The sequence below is a fragment of the Myodes glareolus genome, chromosome 15, assembly GCF_982192425.1.
Source record: "Myodes glareolus chromosome 15, mMyoGla1.1, whole genome shotgun sequence".
Lineage (NCBI taxonomy): Eukaryota > Metazoa > Chordata > Mammalia > Rodentia > Cricetidae > Myodes > Myodes glareolus.
Genome location: NC_142040.1, coordinates 48,080,161 through 48,098,940, shown reverse-complemented (window position 1 = coordinate 48,098,940; position 18,780 = coordinate 48,080,161). Strand labels below are relative to the sequence as shown.

Below are 18,780 nucleotides of genomic sequence, written 5' to 3'. Positions count from 1 at the left end.
ATTGTCTTTCCCCTCTTCATTTATCAATATATAAAGAAGTCTCTAGTAAATTAAAATACTCTGCTCTTCCTGGTGGTTCAATTCACCAGCTACGAGTACCATTTGACTGACTCCATAGTAACTCATTTTTAAAGTATATTATAGTTTGATTTTTTTTTTACTTTTTAATGTATATTATGTTTTATGACTTTCTGGAAAGGGATTGAGATAACACATTATTTAACATACACCTGATTTTACCACTCAAAGTCCTATAACTGGCATGAACTCGCTCTCCTTTTAAAGAGCAAAGGCTTACAGCAACTACAAGACCAGTCCCAAGCTACCCTGATGAAACTTGCCAAAGCTAGTAAGGAACCCACAGTGCCTTCTACAACTACCTCAACAATGTCTCCTAATTTCTCTAGTCCTTCTGTATACTTTTTTATTAATTTGGAAATCAGAGTAGGTTTGATTTTTGGTTTGTTTTGAGTCAGGACGTCACTCTGTAACCCTGGCTGTCTTGGAACTTGCTTTTGTAGACCAAGCTGGCCTTGAACTCTGATGTCTGACTGCCTCTTCCTCCTGACTGTGCCACCACATCTGGCCTGAGTAGATGTTTTGTTCCTTTTTTTTTTTTTTACTATTCTTTTAAGCCACAGAAAATTTCTCCACACTTAGAAGACACTAATATCACAGTCTCCATCTCCATGTACCCCAATTTTCCTACCTGCCCCGTGAGACTTCTAAAGGGGAGAGAAGCATGGAACACACGCTAGCAAAGGACAGGAAGTGATGAGGGGGCGTTAAAACAAGTTCTTCCCAGAAATAAAATAAGTAATTTTAACTTTTACTTTATTCCACCTCATTATTTCAGCAATAGAAAGTATAAGGGATCCTATGACTAGAGAACTGTAATTGGGGATAAGAAGAGAGAAGACAGAGAGAAGACAGAGGTGAAGAGGAGAAAGAGAAGAGGAAGGCAGGAGGGCAGGAGTCCTAGGTATGACAGAGAGGCCTCAGCTCCTGGATGTCCAAGGCTCCAAGCATCTTTCCAGCCTTTCTGGTCCATGGAGGGCTCTGGTCTCTAGAGCAGGGGTGACATAGTGACAGCCCGAGCTAGCAAATATTGGAGACTTTGTGGGCAGTATAGTTTCTGTCACAACTACTCAGTTCTACCATTGTGCCAAAAATCAGCCACAGATACAACACGAGCAAATATGACCATGGCTCTGTCAGAAGAAAACATTTTACTTTCAAAAACAAGCAATGGTTTGCTCACCAATCCCTGCCTGGCTTGGCTACTGATGAAAGTTTGTCATGTTAGCCAAATGTTCTTTTTACTTCAAATTCTACACTCTGCCTGAATAAACTAGAGGCAGTTATTACAACACAGCACAATGTCATTTATGGGAATTCATAGAGGTATTTTCAACTGTCACTAGGAGTTTAAGAAATCAGTGGCAGGAGCCACACAGAGCCAGGGATGTTCAGAGTCTATAAGGGAAACAGCAATCCTGTACTACAGAGGGTTGTCCTGCCCAAAAATGTCACTGACCCTACTGCTGACAAGGAAGATGGTTTATCCTATCACCATCCAAGAAAATTGTCCATATACAAAGAGCAAGATAAACTAAGAGATCTAAGAGAACACTAACCACAACTCCTACTTACTCTGTGCGTTAGGCAGATATGCACGCATGCGTACAGAGACATGTACATGTGCAAACACACTTCCCACAGATCTGTATGGGATACAAATGACAAAACAAAAAGAAAAGAATGTCTTATCTTCACCCAGCACTTTTATTTTGAAAATACAATCAATGCTTCCAGATGGGGCTTTTCTTGCCTAAGAACACAAATATTTAAAGAGCAAATGAGCTGGCTCCCAGTGGTTAAAGTGAAGCAAGCAATGAAAAGTAATTCACTCCTGACAGATCGCTGGGCTCCCTCCCCCTCCCTTCTCCCACTCTGCTTCATTTCCTTGCCCTACAGGTAAATGGTGGCACCACTTAGTTCCTCCACTTGGGAAGCATTAGAAAGTTGGCACCTAATAAGCCAATCAATGATCTCTCCCAACCCCCATAGCCTATCTCCTAATTCAACTTCAGTCTGGAACAAACTGAAAAGACACAGCCCTGTTGCAGCTGTTGGATAGGAAACATTAAGAGATAAAAACTTGGTTTAAAGTCACTGTGGTTAATAAATGACTGAAGTCTGATTCAGCCAGTTTAAAGGCAGCCTTAAGAGCATGGAACTAATTTAGCACAAGGAAGGAAGCAGAGAGAACAGCTCAGGGATTACACAGGGCAGGGTGAGATAATGCCCCACAACCAAGCAAAGAACAGCTGGTGACCAAGCCAACTCAGTTAGCTAGCATGCTCACTCACCAGATGGAAATGTCACAGTGCTCAGTTCCTTTGCTCCCAATTACATTTCTAATTTACTACCGCTCAAATCTAATGAGCTATTTAGTTAATGGCATATTTTATAAATATTTATAGGTCATTTTCTCTGGGCGAGGAAGCATTCTAGATACTGAGAATGCTGCATTCTACAAGATATGAAGGTCTCTACTACTCCTCTAGAACATTCTAAATACTATATGGGAAGAAGGGGACATGGAGAAAAAGACAAGGTCCAAATGTATATATGATTTAAAAATGATTTAAAGCAGAAGGATGTGACAGGTAATAACCAAGAGTCTTCTCACAATGAGACAATGTGGAAACAGGAGATTCTGCTTACAAATGCATATGAGCTGAAACCGGAAATGACAAGAAGACAACAATCTGAAAATCTGGAGAAACTCCATTCCAGACAAAGGCAAGAACCCAAGGCAGGACTAAGCACTCCATGTTACGAGGACAGAAAAGACAAACTAGTATGGTTATAGTATAAGGAAAGGGAAAGCAATATTAGAGAAGTAGGTTAAGACATGACCACAGAAAAACATAACAGGCTATGGCTGGAAGGGTTGATTTAATGTAGGTGTGATGGAGAATTCATAGGCTTTATCAACACTAATTTACACTTCTAAAAGATGTCAAGATCAAGGAAGAGGAATAGATTATTAGGATATAAAAAACTAATCAGGATATCAGGAGACCAATGCAGATTTATTAAGAAATTCAGTGATAAGGTAACTGCCAAATGGACCAGGTAACTGAAGAGAAAACTGGAAGTGAGTAAGAGAGCATATGTGGTGTAGGAAACTCAACTTGGGCTTGGAATGAGGAGTGAAGGAAAGAAAGGAATCTAGAATGAAGTCCAAGGTCAAAGCTTGCTGGCTAACTTAATTGGGATCTCAAGTAAGCAAGATGGAGCCGGGGCAAAAGGAAAGAAGAATAAATACAAGGTCTATAAGAAGATGCCAACAGCTCTACAAATAAACTAGATGACCACTATCTTGAGAAACTTCTTCAAAGACATCTATGAATTCACTGTGCCTTGGAAGCAGCCCATGTACTGGAGTGAGGACTCTTTCTCATAAGCTGTTCTCCCACAAATCAAAGTCTGTTCCATACAGCCTTAATCCCCCACCACTCTCCCTAGAGCTTCACCAAGTCAGTCTCATCTGGTCAGTGTCAAGCGGTGATGGCCTTTCTATCAACATTACATCACATTATAGACTAGTGAGAGGCTCACTAGTCTATAATAGCACCAGAAAGGCATGGCTACAGGAACAGAGAGCTGTCAGGCAAGCAGTGACTTACAGGCAAGTGGGACAGAATAGCTCTACACGTTGAGTAAGCCAGCAGAGCTGACTCATAATAGGCAACTGGGGAAAATGGAAGTGCCTTTCACCTACAAGAGAAAGCAGCAGACGTTTGGGTAAAAACTCAAATGTTCTGCTTTGTTAAGTCTGATGCATTTTACACATCCATTTAGATACAAAGACACTTCAACAGCTGGGGTTCCAATGGGAGGACAACACGGACACGTATATTTGGTCAGCATTCAAACACTGAATTTACACTACACAAGTACACAAGTTTGTACACTTGTACACACTTGTTTAAGGAAACAAAACAATAACCAAGTATCATGACATATGCCTATAACCCCAGGACCCAAGATGTGATAGCATAAGGAACAGGAGTTCAAGGCCAGCCTCACTACATAGAGAATCTGAGGCCACCATGAGCTTAGGAACACTGATGACCTTTTTTCTTTTATTCTTGAAATTATAATGTAACTACATCATTTCTCCCTTCCTTATCTGCCCTCCAAACCCTCTCATATACCCCTCATTGCTCTCTTCATAGACCTTCTTGTTCATGTTCTTTTTTCATTATTTGTTACATGCATACATGTGTGTGTGTGTGTATATTTCTAAATATAACCTGTTCAGTCTATATGACCGTTGTATGTATGTATGACTGTTTCAGTGGATTAATGGGAACAGAATCTGAATGGCCAAAAAGGATACTACATCAGGAAAATGAGTTTGTAGCAAAAGTGATCCAAGAATTGTTAGACCGTGTGGAATCAAATATGCCTTGTTCTAAAGCATGCAGTAAGTTAGAGAAGGCATAAGAGGGGGGAACAGATGACACAAAGACACTGGGAGATATTTAGGAAAATGTTCCTGCAAAGGCTAGAAGGGATGAATCCCGGAGCATAAGTGAAAAGGTGGATCTCTCATGAGAATTTGGTATTCCTTACAACAGAGTAAAGACAAATACTCTACAGATACAATATATTTGAAGGACATGAGAGTAGGAAAATAAGCACACCACACTGACTACATGCACTTCTTTATCTAGAGATGTGAAGCGAAATCACTGACTTTAAATACACTGAGGTTGGAATCAGAGCTTATGTATCACATGGTGAAAACACTCAAAGTCACTTCAGTCATTATACCTTCCTAAATGATGTTCATAGTGAGTTCTAATTACTCTTGGCCTTCACACACACATACACACCTGTGCCACAAGAACAAAGAAAAATTAGCCAATTACCTATGCAAGTATCACCATCTAGTGGTTGAAACTATATACCAATTTTAAAATGTTGGGAGCTTAAGAAGGCAAATCCTAGTTAGAAATAAGTCTACAAGTAAGTATCTGGAGAAACTAACTTCTAGAAAGCTTAGCAGTACATGATATAAACCAGTAACATAAAACCCTAACACAGATTCTACCACACATTTACTTAGAGGTGACATAACATGCTACATGAACTTTACATGAACTTACTCTGTAATCTTTCAATAATCTTTAAGACATGTATCATCATTTATATATGAGGAAACCAGAAACTGGCAGAGAAGCTAATGACCTGCCCAAAATTTATACAGAAAGAGATGATAATTAGGGTAGGATCTGAATGGAGGTAAAACGACTTCAAATCCATACTCTTAACCACTATATTAAGTAGCCTGTCTTAAAAGCAAAAATCTACCTTGGGGATGAAAAGAAAGTAACTCAATCGTCTATTATGAAGAATCATTAGTACTATAGGGAAAAAATTCAAATTACAAAATAAATCTAAGAGTAGTCTTGCCAACTGGAATCAGGGACATCTCTGTGGTGAGATAGATACCCAGTGCAATGGAAACTCCCAGGAATCCATGAGGGTGACCCTAGTTAAAACCCCTAGCAATGGGGGATACAGAGCCGGAACCAGTCACCTCCTATAACCAGACAAGACTGCCAGTGAAATGATTAGGACCTTGACACAGCCATATAACCTCTGACCTTCAATTTGCCCTGTCTACAAGATATGCTGGAACAAAGGTGGTACAGAAATTATGGGAGTGGCCAGCCAATGAATGGTCCAATTTGAGACCCACATTATGAGAGGTAGCCCACTCTTGAAAACTCCTGGAAGGCTAGGAACTGGAGGCTAGACAGCTCAGAGACCTAGGATAGAACCAATGACTGGACAAAAAAAAAAAAAAAAAAAAAAAAAAAAAGTTAATGAAATGATTCCTAATGATATTCTGTTATACTCCTAGATCATGCCTAGTCTAATTGTCATCCGAGAGGCTTCTCGCCCAGCAACTGATGGGAACAGATGCAGAGATCCACAGCCAAACATTCGGGGGGTCTTGAGAAATCTTGTGGGAGAGAGGGATGAAGGATTATGGGAGCCAGAAGAGCCAAGAACACCATGGGAAAACACACAAAGTCAACTGACCTGGGCTCCTGGGAACTCCCAGAGACTGAACCATCAACCAGAGAACTTGAGTGGGACTGACCTGGGCCTGAGGTCACATGTCTTCCAGTTGTGTGGCATGGTCTTCTTGTGGAACTCCTGGCAGGAGCTGCCTCTGCCTCAGTTGGTGCTCTTAGGACCCTCTCTTACTGCTGGGTTGCCCTGTCCAGCGTTAATGAGGAGCGTAGTCTCACTGCAACTTGATTAACCATGGCTGGTTGATATACATAGGAGACCTGCACTTTTCTGAAGGGATGGGGAGAGGGAGAGAGGTTGCAGGGAGGGACTGGGAGAAGAGAAAGGAGGAAGGGGAAACTAATCGGAGTGAAAAAATTAATTGATTTTAAAAATGAAATTAATTTAAAAATAAAGCAGAAAAGAGTAGTCTTGTTACGATCAAACAAGTCATAAAAGACAGATACTAAAGAATGAAGCCTTCACTAGAGAAGAGATGATAGTAACCTATTTAAATAAGGTCATATTGATATATTCAGATAACTCTATATGCTCAATAAAACTCAGTGAGAACATATAAAGAATTTTAAAAAACAAAAGAAAATCACAAGGAAATATAACAAGTTAAGTAACTTCAAGTAGTAAGTTAAGTAGAAATACAAAAAGGGAAAAAATGTTGGGGGGGGGATACTCAGGGTACAACCACAGAATAGACTGCCTATCAGAAAGGAGGGGGGAAGAGGGCGCCCAGGGTGGACCGCAGAGCAGACTGCCTACCAGAAAAGAGCTTTGAACAAGACATGGCAGAAATCTAAAAGGCAGGAAAACACCAGAAAGGGGAGAGAAAAGAGCTCCTCACACAATCACAGAACTATGGTGACGAGAGGCTAGGGACTCAGCTCAGTCAGTAAATGCTTGTCGAACAGGCAGCAAGACCTTAATTCAGTCTGGCTCTACACTCACACAAACATGCATACACAGTCACATATATGCATGTACATGTATGCACACACATGAAATTATGTCGACAGAGAAACGCAAGGCAAGTGTGGTGTAAGGCAGTGAAAACTATAAAGCTGCTTTGCTGGGAAGATGCTGGTAGTGATGCTGGGTGATAGTGTGGTTGGTTTTAGTTTCAATTTCACTGCTGCTCCTTACATTACTTTTAAACAACTTCAGGATGCTTTAGGCATTTTAAACTATTACTTCTATCTTTGCTTGGCTTTGAATAGCCAAATTACTTAATTCCACTAGATTTCCTTAATTCTGCTTATTTTCCAAAGCTGTATATAGATTATCCTGTGTAATTCTAAATTATACTATATTATGCTAACGGAAAAAAAAAAACCCTTCTTGATTCTAAAGTGTTTTGAATTCAAAACCAGGCATCCAGCTTAGCTGATTTTATTGATGTGACTCAATGCTCTGATGTGGGCAGAAATCATGAGTTATTTTACCTTTAAAGTTGAAACCTCAGAAAATCCTACAGGAATGTCCTGACAGTAATCAATGGCTTTTCCCTCTGCACACTACTGTGGTATCGAGAAAAGGCAACACAATGATATTAATGAACTTTAGCAAGAGTTTACTGGAATTTCTAAAGATGTTTTAATAGATTTCTAGAAGCAATTTCATAAATGTGAAAAACTTGAAATTGATTTTCTTCTAAGACTCAATGGTCAATCTGCAAAGGTCTGCAAGAGAAAACTCTTTATCCCTAAGGCACCACGAACAACAATCACGACCTAGTTATGCTGTTAAGATCTTAACTGAAGCCAGCCAGGCATGATGGCTCACGCCTGCATTTCCAGCACTCTGCAAACTACAAGAGGAGAACTGACCTGAGTGTGAGATCATCCTGCCTCGTACGCAACCTTATCTCAAAAACAAAAAGCTGGCCGTGATGGCACATGCTTTTAATCCAGCACTCATGAAGCGGAGGCAGGTGGATCTCCGTGTTACAGGCCAGCTAAAGCTATATTTATAAAGTGAGGGTGTCTCAAAATAAATAAGGAGATGATAGACAGAGAGAAAAACAAAAACTTGATTTATGTTGATTGCTATTTATTTCTACCTTTTTGTCCCTAGCAATTTGAGATGCTAACTTAGTTGATGCATGACTTATGCTTTCTATTGAAATATAGGAAGATTGCCCAAGAATCAAAAATAAAAGCAGACCTAGAAACTAGTATATTACTGCCTCAGTTGACTGACTCATTTATTATAAAAATAACTGGCAAAAATACCTCAAATCATTTTTTTTTTACCAGTTCAAAGAAAAAAGAAGGAAGAAGATCAAAACATTCCTTTAGTTTGCCTCCTCCCGACAAGGCCCGGGATCTCTTCAGAAAGGGAGGAGGAAGCGTCTAAAGTAAGCGGATGACTTCAGGCAACACTATCTTCTCAGCACAGCAGAGGAGCTGCACGTAGCTACTCACGGCAGTCATGACAGCATGCTTAAGACATGCACAGGCTCAAGTCAAACAACCCCAACACAGAGAGGAGAGGTGGACACGTGTGTGCATACACGTACATGAATGTGTGTGGCTGTGCATGCATATTTGTCTGAGAGAGTGTGGAGGCAGACTGAATTAAGCATTTACTGACTGAACTGTCCCCCCGGCTCTTGTCACCTATCTCCACCTCCTGGCTGAGGAGCTATTGACAACTAGTATCTGCTGGGGAAAAGTCGGTTGTTTTTTTTTTAAGGGTGTGGCCCCTGGTAGAGTGATCCAATTTTTCACCCCACACGGATGATACAGTGAGCAGTACACAGGCCAAACTTTATCACACCTTGGGGTGATACGAGCAGCATTCTATCTCACAGATACCACTCCTGGGGTGGGGTACAGTTCAGGGCTACAACACAAGCTTAGCATGCAAAAGGCCCTAGCCAAAAAATACATACAATAAAAACTAGATATTACTCCTTCTGGTCACTTATACATCTTATAAGAATCACAGTAAGTGAAAGCATATCAAAAGTTGTCAGAATAATAACACTAAGTTTTCTAAGGTATTTTCTTCACCAAGGAGAAATGACTAAAATTTGATCCATAAAACACAAAAGGAAAACAATTCTTTATCTTTATATGTATGTAGCGGGGTGTTCATGTGACTCATGTGCAGGTGTATACTCGTGTGTATGTGCACATGAAGGCCACAGGTTCAAGCACTGATCCTGTTCCTTCATCACAATTCTGGGACAGAGTCTCGCACTGGAACTTCACTGCTGTGCCCAGCTGGCCAGCAAGCTCCAGCGATCTTCCTTTCTATCTTTACCTCCTCGGTACTAGGATGAAAAGCACAAGCCAGGACATACGACTGTTGAGTGACAGTTTCCTCCAAGATTCAAACCTTCCATGCTGCAGGCAAGGACTGTAAGCAGGAAGGTAAACCACTCAAAATAGCCTCAGGAAGTCCCTGAAACTAACCAGACCCTCTAGGCCCCTTCCTGGCAGAGAAAGTAATTAAAGCTGAGAGTCCCTCTCAGACAAGTCAGCCTGCAAAGACTCTGAGACCAGACCAGCGGCCTGGAAGCAGAAACTAGCAGCGCTACCTGGAAGAGGCTTAAACCAACCGAGGCCCCTAGAAAAAAACATTCTCCAAACTTTTGAGCTGCCTGTGGGCTATGCAGCATGCTCCAGCTTCCTAGCTTTGTGAGCTGTCACCCATGTGGGGGTGGGCTTTGGTGATGCAGCTGTCTTTGAGTAATTTTGCCTTTAGTCCTGTAAGTAACCCCTCACCCATATTTCTGTAATTCCAATAAAACTCATGGTTCACCAAGCTAGATTTTGGTATCTGTCCTTTGGTTTGTCTCGGGTTCCCTATCTGAGATGAGGAAAGCAGGCGCATGTGCGTGGCATGCGCGCCTGCATGCGTGTGTGCTGCATCTCTCACAAAACAGTTGCTTATGTAGGTGCTGGGGAATCAAACTCCAGTCTTCAAGTTTATATGGCGAGCGTGTTACCAACTGAGATACCGCCTCAGCTTCAAAATAAAAAGATTTTAATTAAACGTATCTCTGAATAGTTCTCAAAGCAAAGAGATCCAGGCACAACGTGACTGTGACAGCTGCTCCAACAGAAGGCCAGCTAACGCCACCCATCTCCTACATGATGAGGTGTCCAGCACAAAGTTCACCAAAAGTATGTGAGACAGAGGAATAATTAAATACAGACACAAGGGGAAGAATCAAATAGAAAAGTTAGCTGGGTGGTGGTGGCACACACCACACCTTTAGTCCATCACTTGGGTGGTAGAGGCAGGCAGAGTTGGAGACCAGCCTGATCTACAAAGCGAGTTCCAGGACAGGCTTCAAAGCTACAGAGAAAGCCTGTCGAGAGAGAGAGAGAAAAAAAGAGAGAGAGAGAGAGAGAGAGAGAGAGAGAGAGAGAGAGAGAGAGAGAGAGAGAGAGAGAGGGGAGTTGGTAAGTGTAAGGAGCCACCTGGAGAAATCGCCATTACGAGATGGCTGGCGCAGGTGATCCTACAGCTTGGAGGTAAACAAGTCCATATTTGGCATAGCCACGTGGGGTTGAGTACCCTTGCCTGCACATGCGCAACTGAGCCTTGATTCCCTAGCCTATCCCGATACCCCGGACACCAGCAGAATGGTATTCACCAATCAGGACAGTTTCCGAGTCCCTCCACCCTTTAAAAGCAGCTGCCTCTGGGCCTTTCGCTCTCTCTCACTTTTTCCCTCTCACCTTTTCCTGCTCTCCCCTTCTCACCTTCTCTCGTCCCCCATTCCCCCTTCAACCGAGTTGCTCCAATAAAGCGTGATTTGGGAAGAATCCTCGATTTCGTGGTCGTTCCTGCTTGCTGGCCAAGCAGCAGCGCCCCGTAGGTAAGTACTCTCTAAAACTTTTAGATGGTTAGAAAGGGATCTAACCTTGGGACTAGGAAGACAGCTCAGCAGTTAAAAACACTGACTACTCTCCTGGAGGACCAGAGCTCTTTTTTCAGGCCCCACATGGAGGCTCACACCCATCTGCAGCTCCAGTTCTAAGGAATCCAGTGCTCTCCTCTGGACTCTGAGGGCACAGGGCACACATGTGATACACAGGCATGCACACAGGCAAAACACCCATACATAGTAAATAAAATAATGACTTTTTTTAATTACTAGGAACACTGAGGCTGGACAGAAGGCTCAGAGGTTAAGAGGTGCTCTCAGAGAAGACCCAGGTGTGGGTCAGGACCCACATGGTAGCCCACAGCCATCTGTAACTCCAGTTCCAAGGGATCCAACATGCTCTTCTAACCTCTTAGGGCACTAGGCACAAATGTGGTACAGACACAGACATGTAGGCAAAAAAACACTCATATACATAAAAATAAATAAATTTAAAAAATCTAATGGAGGAACGGGAGAGCAAGCTCAGTGGTTAAGAGCACTGGACACTCTTGAGGAAGACCCAGGTTCGGTCCCCAGGACCCACACTGCAGCTCACAACTGCCTGGAACTCCAGTTCCAGTGCTTTCTTCTAGTTTCCACCAACACTGGGCATGCACCTGGTACAGAAACACATACGCAGGCAAAACTCATACACATAAAATAAAAATAAATCTTTAAAAAGGGGGAAGGGATCCAAACAGATTTAAAGACACCAAAAAAGGAACACGATAACCAAATACAATCTATGAACTCTATTTAAGCCTTGGTTTTAAATATATATATATGGAAAAAGAAATTCCTGAAGTTGGAAAAATCTAAGTATAAACGAAGATTATAAATTTGTTATTCGTTATATATTTGATAATGGCATGTCAGACAGGGGAGGGAATATTCTTATTCTATGGAGAACAGTGCTGAATTAAAGGTGTCTGCAACTTACTCTCAAAGATTATTAAAAAAAAGACTAATTATTTGTAGTCTGTGAGTATATATATGTCCACGCATATACACATGCGTGTGCTTGTGTGTGTGCGCGCATTTTTGAGTAGGGGGCTCATGAGGCCCCACTTCCTGAAGATCTGCAAGTCATTAATGGTAGAAGAGGGAGTTGGTTGCTTGCTTCAGGAGTGTAGCCACTAAGGTAACCAAATGCCTATGAATAACCACTTACCCCATGCACCTATAGGCAACCCTAATGAAATTCACTGGGTCATCAGGGTGTAAGAACTACCTGGGAAAGGGAAGGAGATCATCAGGATTTGGGGGATGGAGGGAATAGGAGAGGCTAGCAGGAGGTGTTTAGGACCACATAACATTATATACACATAGAATATGGCCATAATGAAACCCATTATTATGTATAGTTAATACATGATAATAAAAAGTTTTGTCTAGGAATACAGAATATACGGTTGCAATATTCTTTCAATTTTAATATAGATAGAACATTTTTCACAGTAAAAAGTTGTAATGGCTCAGGGAATGGTGGTACCTGCCTATGACCCCAGCACTCAGGAGGGAGAAACAAGATGACAAGCACCAACCAGCCTAAGTATAAGTAAGACCTTGTCATCCTGTCTCAAACACTGCTAAAAATATTCTCCCTACTTGAGGCTTCTTCTATTACCTGTAAACTTTATATTCACACTTTATGGGGCTGGAGGTGCAGCTCAGTCTCTGAACTGCTTGACTAGCGTTGCCAGCAGCAGAGAAAACTAGATGTAATGGCGCACACCTGTAATCACAGTAGTTGGGAGGTAGAGACAGGAAGAGGGTCAGAAGTTCAAGGCCAATCTGGGTTATAGGAGCCTAATCTCAAAAATAAAGACAATCTTCCTTTTGATTAGACTTTAAGTTTTTCAAGGCCCTGTCTCTTATGTGGCATTATTAATAAAGGTCCACCTTTATTTTCTTCTGATCTTGTTTTCCAACATATTCCATGAAACAATTTGTCTTTTCTCCACTGACTTGTGAAGGAATTTTCATTCCCATTGAAATTTCTAAGCAAAGGAAAGAGGATAAAAAGTAAGAAATCAATAGGGGGAAGGGAGAAAAGAAGAGGTACATATGGGAAAAAATATGTAATTTAGCTAGGGAAGAACTATAAATAAAAGATGCTATTATCAGGGGCTGGAGAGATGGCTCAGCAGTCAAGAGCACTGTCTGCTCCTCTAGAGGACCCGAATTCAATTCCCAGGACCCACGAGGCAGCTCACAACCACCTGTAACTCCAGTTCCAGAGATCTGACAACTTCAGAACAATGTACGTATAATAAATTTAAATAAATTATTGCTTTAAAAAAGATACTACTATCAAGTTCCTGAGTACCCACCACGTTTACAGAAGTACACAAGAAGTCGATGGCAAGCAGTCTGGCTGCATAGCTCTGTGATCCCAGCACTTCAGAGACTGATGCGGGGAGCAGGGAGTTGAGTCTGAGCCTTGCCTAGGCCACACAGTAAGACTTTGTCTCAAAAAGCAAAGAAAAAGTAAAAGGATAATTCAGTCATTTTTCTCCCTACTGAGCAACACACTGCACTAAGGCGTCACGAACACTCCCCTAGACAGAACAAAGGAGGAAAAAGCGGTACATGCATCTTAATGTGACTATTACAAACTCATTTTCCTTGAAAATGGGAATTTTACAAGTGAGCCTGAAACATCTCTTTTTAAAAATGAAATCAGATCTATAAAACGTGAATCTACAAATACAGCTGTGCTGACTAGTTCTATATCAACCTGACACAGCCACAATCACGCTGCACGAGGGAATCTCATTGAGAAAATGCCCCCACCAGATTGGCCTGTGGGAAAGCCTGTGCTACATTTTCTATTTTTTGTTTGTTTGTTTGTTTATTTTTTGAGACAGGGTTTCTGTGTGGGACAGTCCTGACTGTCCTAGAACTCACGCTGTAGACCAGGCTGGCTTCAAACTCATAGAAATCCACCTGCCTCTGCCTCCCAAATGCTGGGATTAAATGCACGCATCACCACCACCCAGCACCTGTGGTACAATTTCTTGACTGATGTTTGATATGAGAAGGCCCAGATCAGTATGGGTAGCACCACCCCGAGACTGGTGGTTCTGGATGGTATAAGAAAGCAGGCTGGGCAAGCCAAGAGGAGAAAGACAGCAAGCTGCCCTCCTCCATGGAGTCTGCTTCAGCTCCTGCCGCCAGGTTCCAGCCTGGTCCCTGCCTGCAGTTCCTGCTCTGACTTTCCTCAATGATAGACCGTTACCTAGAAGAGGAAGAAGAAATAAACCCCTGTCTTCTCAAGTTGCTTTTGGTCAGGGTGTTTCATCACAGCAATAGAAACCCTATCTAAGGCAATAGTTCTTTATTCCATTAGAGACTATGAACCAGAAAAAGGAAACTAGCCTCCATCAATCATCAATCATCATCATCCAAACACACACCTTTTCTTTTCAGCCAGATTAGCGCCTTCGTCCTTCAGCTGCTTGCTCTTCAGTCTGCAGCCTTCCTGGAGGGTTTCCTTCCTCCGCTTGCTGGCGTGAACCCAGCTCCCATCCTCATTCTCAGCTGCATCCTTCTCATCGGCAGCTTCAGCTTCAAACTGCTGCGACGTGGCCTTGGATACCTTCTCACCAATCTTCCTCTTCCACCCAAAGGAAGCCATTCTGGAAAATTTCAGAAACCGCTTTAGAATGCTGCAAAGGGACTCTAATGACCAGGTGGAGACAGACTGACATAGGGAGACCACAGCCTTGCTAGCACCTCCTCATGGATCAAGGGACTAACCAGCAAGAACTGTTAGACTTCGAAGACGGCACCTGGGCACTACTGTTAACCTCATCTCCTAATGGAAGTGGTGTGCTCTTGCAGACTAACCCTGGATCCCAACAGGCCTCTGCCAATTTATACAAAACCCACGACAGACTGAAGCAGGTTAGTAACACATCAGATGTGGCAGTGGCAAACAGAACCTGAAAAAAACAGAATTGGTCAAGAAATGAGTAGCAGGGAAAGGGATGGGAAAGGAAGAAGGCAGGACGGCAGCCCTTAGGTTAAGAGCTGAAGAGAGAAAACTGAACCTAGTGTGTATATCTTCTTTCACTGCCGACTTAAACAAAGCAACACTGAAAGTACATGTACGAAAGAATAAACCACAACGCTGGCTGGACAATATAAGTCACTCCTATTTTTCAGTTGTCTTAATAGTATGATTGAATTTCAAAAAACCCTTTCCTTTAAGAACCACACACAAAGTATTTATTATAAAATTGAATGATACCTAGAAATTATTTCAAAGTCATCAACAGTGAGAAATGCCAAGGAGTGGGCAAAATAAGATCACTCTGAATTGGCAACTGATGAAGTTGAGAAATAAGCACAGAAGATACACAGCTCATTCCCCTCCTTTCATAGATATTGAAATTTTCCCTAACAGACGTTTTCTAGGCTTTGAGTGCTTTTTGTTGTTTCAGAAACAGGAATCTGAACACAGCTGTTCTAGAACTAAAAATTCTAGCTCAGACTGAATTCATGATCCTCCTATCTCAGCCTCCCATGTGCTAAAACTACAAACGTGTGCCGCTACACCTGGCTATAGAATAGTTTTTAAAGATATAAACAGGTAATGACTCAACAAAACTGTTGGATAAGTAAAATATATATATTAAATGGCTTCGTAAATCTATCATGATATTCGAATGCTAAGGAAAAGAAAGAGCGGCTGATAGAATAAGGATGAATACTGGAAGTCTTCAACAGTACTTACTGACAGGATTAACTAATAAATCCAGTAATTCCCTAGCTACACAGACGGACTTTACGATACAGAAGAATGTGAGCCAGTAGTGGTGTCCCATGCCTTTAATCCCAGCACGCGGGGGGCATTAGCAGGTAGATCTCTGTGAGTTCAAGGGCAGCCTGGTCTACATAGTGAGTTCTAGGACTATAGCACAAATTCTAGTTGGTCTTAATTAATAAAAACAAAGAGTCAGATATAGGGGCTAAAGCTGAAGATCAGAGAAGCAGCGCAGTAAGCCACTAGAGAGACCTTTTACGTCTACCAATGCTGAGACTGAAGGGGCGATCCTCAGATTAACTAGACTGCACTGTGTCTCCACCAAACCTCAGACTCCACTGAGCTCCTATCAACTCCTCCTTCTATACCTCTCTCTGCCCAGCCGTATCACTCCTGTCTTCACCTCCCTAATGCTGGGATTAAAGGTATGAGATCCCAAGTACTGGGTTCACCTTTGTATGAGTTCTATTTCTCTTGTTAGACAGATAATTCAATCTTGTGTAGCTCAGGGTGGCCTTGAGTCTTGGGATTAGCTCTGCACTCTGATCTTCAAGCAAGCTTTATTTATTAAAACACAAACAAAATATCACCACACAGGACAGAAGGGCTGTTACGTAGAAAAATTCTGTCTTGAAAAACCAAGATAAATAAATAACTGTGTATATCTTATATGGCATCTAGCTTATATGCTAGTATTGCTTATATTCAGTAGTGTCTAAGATTCTATCCATTCTTAGAGGAATCTGTAACCTTAAGGAGACAAGCAAAAAGCAATGAACTCAGAGGTTTTTTGAAATTATCAAACAATCAGCATTAAGAGAGGGATAAAGGAAGGAAGGCAAGGGTAAGTTTCTAGCAATATAAAGGGATTCGTTACTGATGCATGTGACTGAAGTGGAATATAAGTAAAGACAGGAAGAGAAAAAAGTGAGGGTGGATAAAAGTCATCCCCACACAAAATCCCAAGTTACTATCAGAATTGAGAAAATTGTGGGCCACAGGCCTGTTACTACACAAGAGAAAACGCATCCGGTCACTGCAGTCACCAAGCACATGGGCTGATGCAGGTAAACCACGTGCTTTCCACAGAGCAGTGAATTTTGGGAAATCCTGGGTACATTGTGGAGTAGAACCCACACTAGGGAATTAGGACAATGGGAACTTCCTCCTTGGCTTCATCATAACATGGGGAAATGTATTTCCCCTGTCTGAAAAATCACTTTATATATCCCAGGAGAAGACCAGGAAATGGCTAAAAATAAAAGAATGGTTACTATGGATCACAAATCAAGAGGCACAGCGTTAAAGACAGCCAGGGGAAATGGATGGTTGGGGTGCCTTCAAAAGATACTAAAATATAAGTAGAGGAGGAGGTGGTGGTGGTGGTTGCTCTCTTGCATTTACGGCTATCCCTAAAAGTAATGACAATGATCACGTTTTCTGGTTTCAAGTTCCCAAATAGACCTTATTTTACCAATTACCAATTTGGGGCGCCAGGCAGTGTAATAGCTATATTAACATTAACCGAAACCTGGTGTGTTTACTGAAGGTAAATTCATTCTAAATCACTGGTCAAATCTGTTAGTAGAAGTTGAAGATAGGATGAGGAGAAAAAGAATGGGGGGGGGCCCTCGTGTGTGTGTGTGTGTGTGTGTGTGTGTGTAGCAATAAAGGCTACTGAGTCACGCAATCTATATGAGAGGCATTGTAATAACATGCCAGTTACATCTCAACTAAACTGTTTTCGTTTTAAACTACAAGTTTCATGTACCTCTAAGATTGTCTTTTTAATTAGCTTATCACTAAAAAACTCCTAACAGGAGGGACTTTGGTAGATCTGGACTTGGATGGAAAAGGCGCCAAGATCCTAAACACTTTTTTTTTACCAGGATTAAGAAACCAAGTGAGTAGATCACAACAGTACAGGTTTCGCGTTAATTCATGATTCAAGTCTGGTGTTAAAGTCAACATGTTCTACAGAACTGATGAGTGGGATCAAAATTCTAAACAATGGCACCTGCGTTCTAAATTGATGTACAATGATCCCCACAGCTATAGACTTGACACTTGACCCAGCCACAACCTGGCAGGTGCTTGCGACAGAGTAAATGTCTTCTTGCACCGACTGCGTGAGAGGATGCGGCGCCCAGGATGGAAAAACACAGGCTGGGACATAAAGCATCGCACCGAGCAGAAGAGACGTATTCGGAGGAGAAGAATTAAAAGACACGTTTTAGCTCAAAATGCTGCCAAAGGAGAATCCATCTCCCCTTCCTAGGCCGACAATAATAACGAGCCCGCAGCCGCAGCTCCTCAGGCCACCGGGCCGGCACACCGAGCCCCGCCACCGCGCCCCGCGCCCGGGACAGCAGCAAACCTGCGGGCTCCGTGGACCTCACCGGGCCGCGCTCGCCCCGCTCTCCCGCACGCAGCACCCTCTCGCCTCGCTTCCTTCTCCTCTGCCTTCTATCGCCTACTCGCAGCCAGTTACCTGAAAGCCACTCCGTGGTCCCGTGTTTACATTCCACGTGCCCTTTGGCACCGGAAGCGGAAATGATCCCGCCGGTTTTCCTAACCGGCTTTGCCTGCCTGTGCGTTTCAATTCTCAATTAAATACGCATGAAGTCGTCCGGAGACGTTCGAACAACCCAGAAAAGCGGATAGAAGAAAAGAGGGCTTTCTTATCCGCCAGCACCTTCTACGAGCCCACTGATCCCAGAAGTCACTGCGACGCCCAAGGTACGATGGGATTTGTAGTAGGGCCACCAAACCAGCGCGCCCTCTAGCAGCAGCCGCGAGAGGCTGATTTGGGCAGGAGGCTCGGGCAGTCTTTTGCAATACACACAGTTACCAGGTGAGGGGCTTAGCCTAGCCTAGCCAGGCCTAGCTGGTGAGGGCCAGTAAAACGCAGAAAAAAAGAGGGAAAAAACTGAGCCGGAAACAAGTTCAAGGGAGCTGTGCTGGTTTATTTTTGTCAACTTGACACAAACCTAAACATGGCTGGGAA

General features: G+C 42.5%; 1 protein-coding gene across 3 annotated transcripts in view; it reads right to left on the bottom strand.

The window, feature by feature from the left end:
- The window catches only part of Ttc33 (tetratricopeptide repeat domain 33), a 51,594-nt gene extending 33,087 nt beyond the window's left edge, over positions 1-18,507 (bottom strand). The window contains exons 1-2 of one of the 3 annotated variants that reach the window (XM_048428620.3): positions 18,151-18,507; positions 14,422-14,643 (exon numbers count right to left, since the gene is read on the bottom strand). In XM_048428620.3, coding sequence (XP_048284577.1) covers positions 14,422-14,642 — 221 coding nt within the window. In that variant the 5' untranslated portion in view covers position 14,643; positions 18,151-18,507. The remainder of the gene's footprint in view (positions 1-14,421; positions 14,644-18,150) is intronic. The other 2 variants (XM_048428611.3, XM_048428630.3) reach the window with 2 other exon arrangements.
- Between the last annotated feature and the right edge of the window lie 273 nt (positions 18,508-18,780).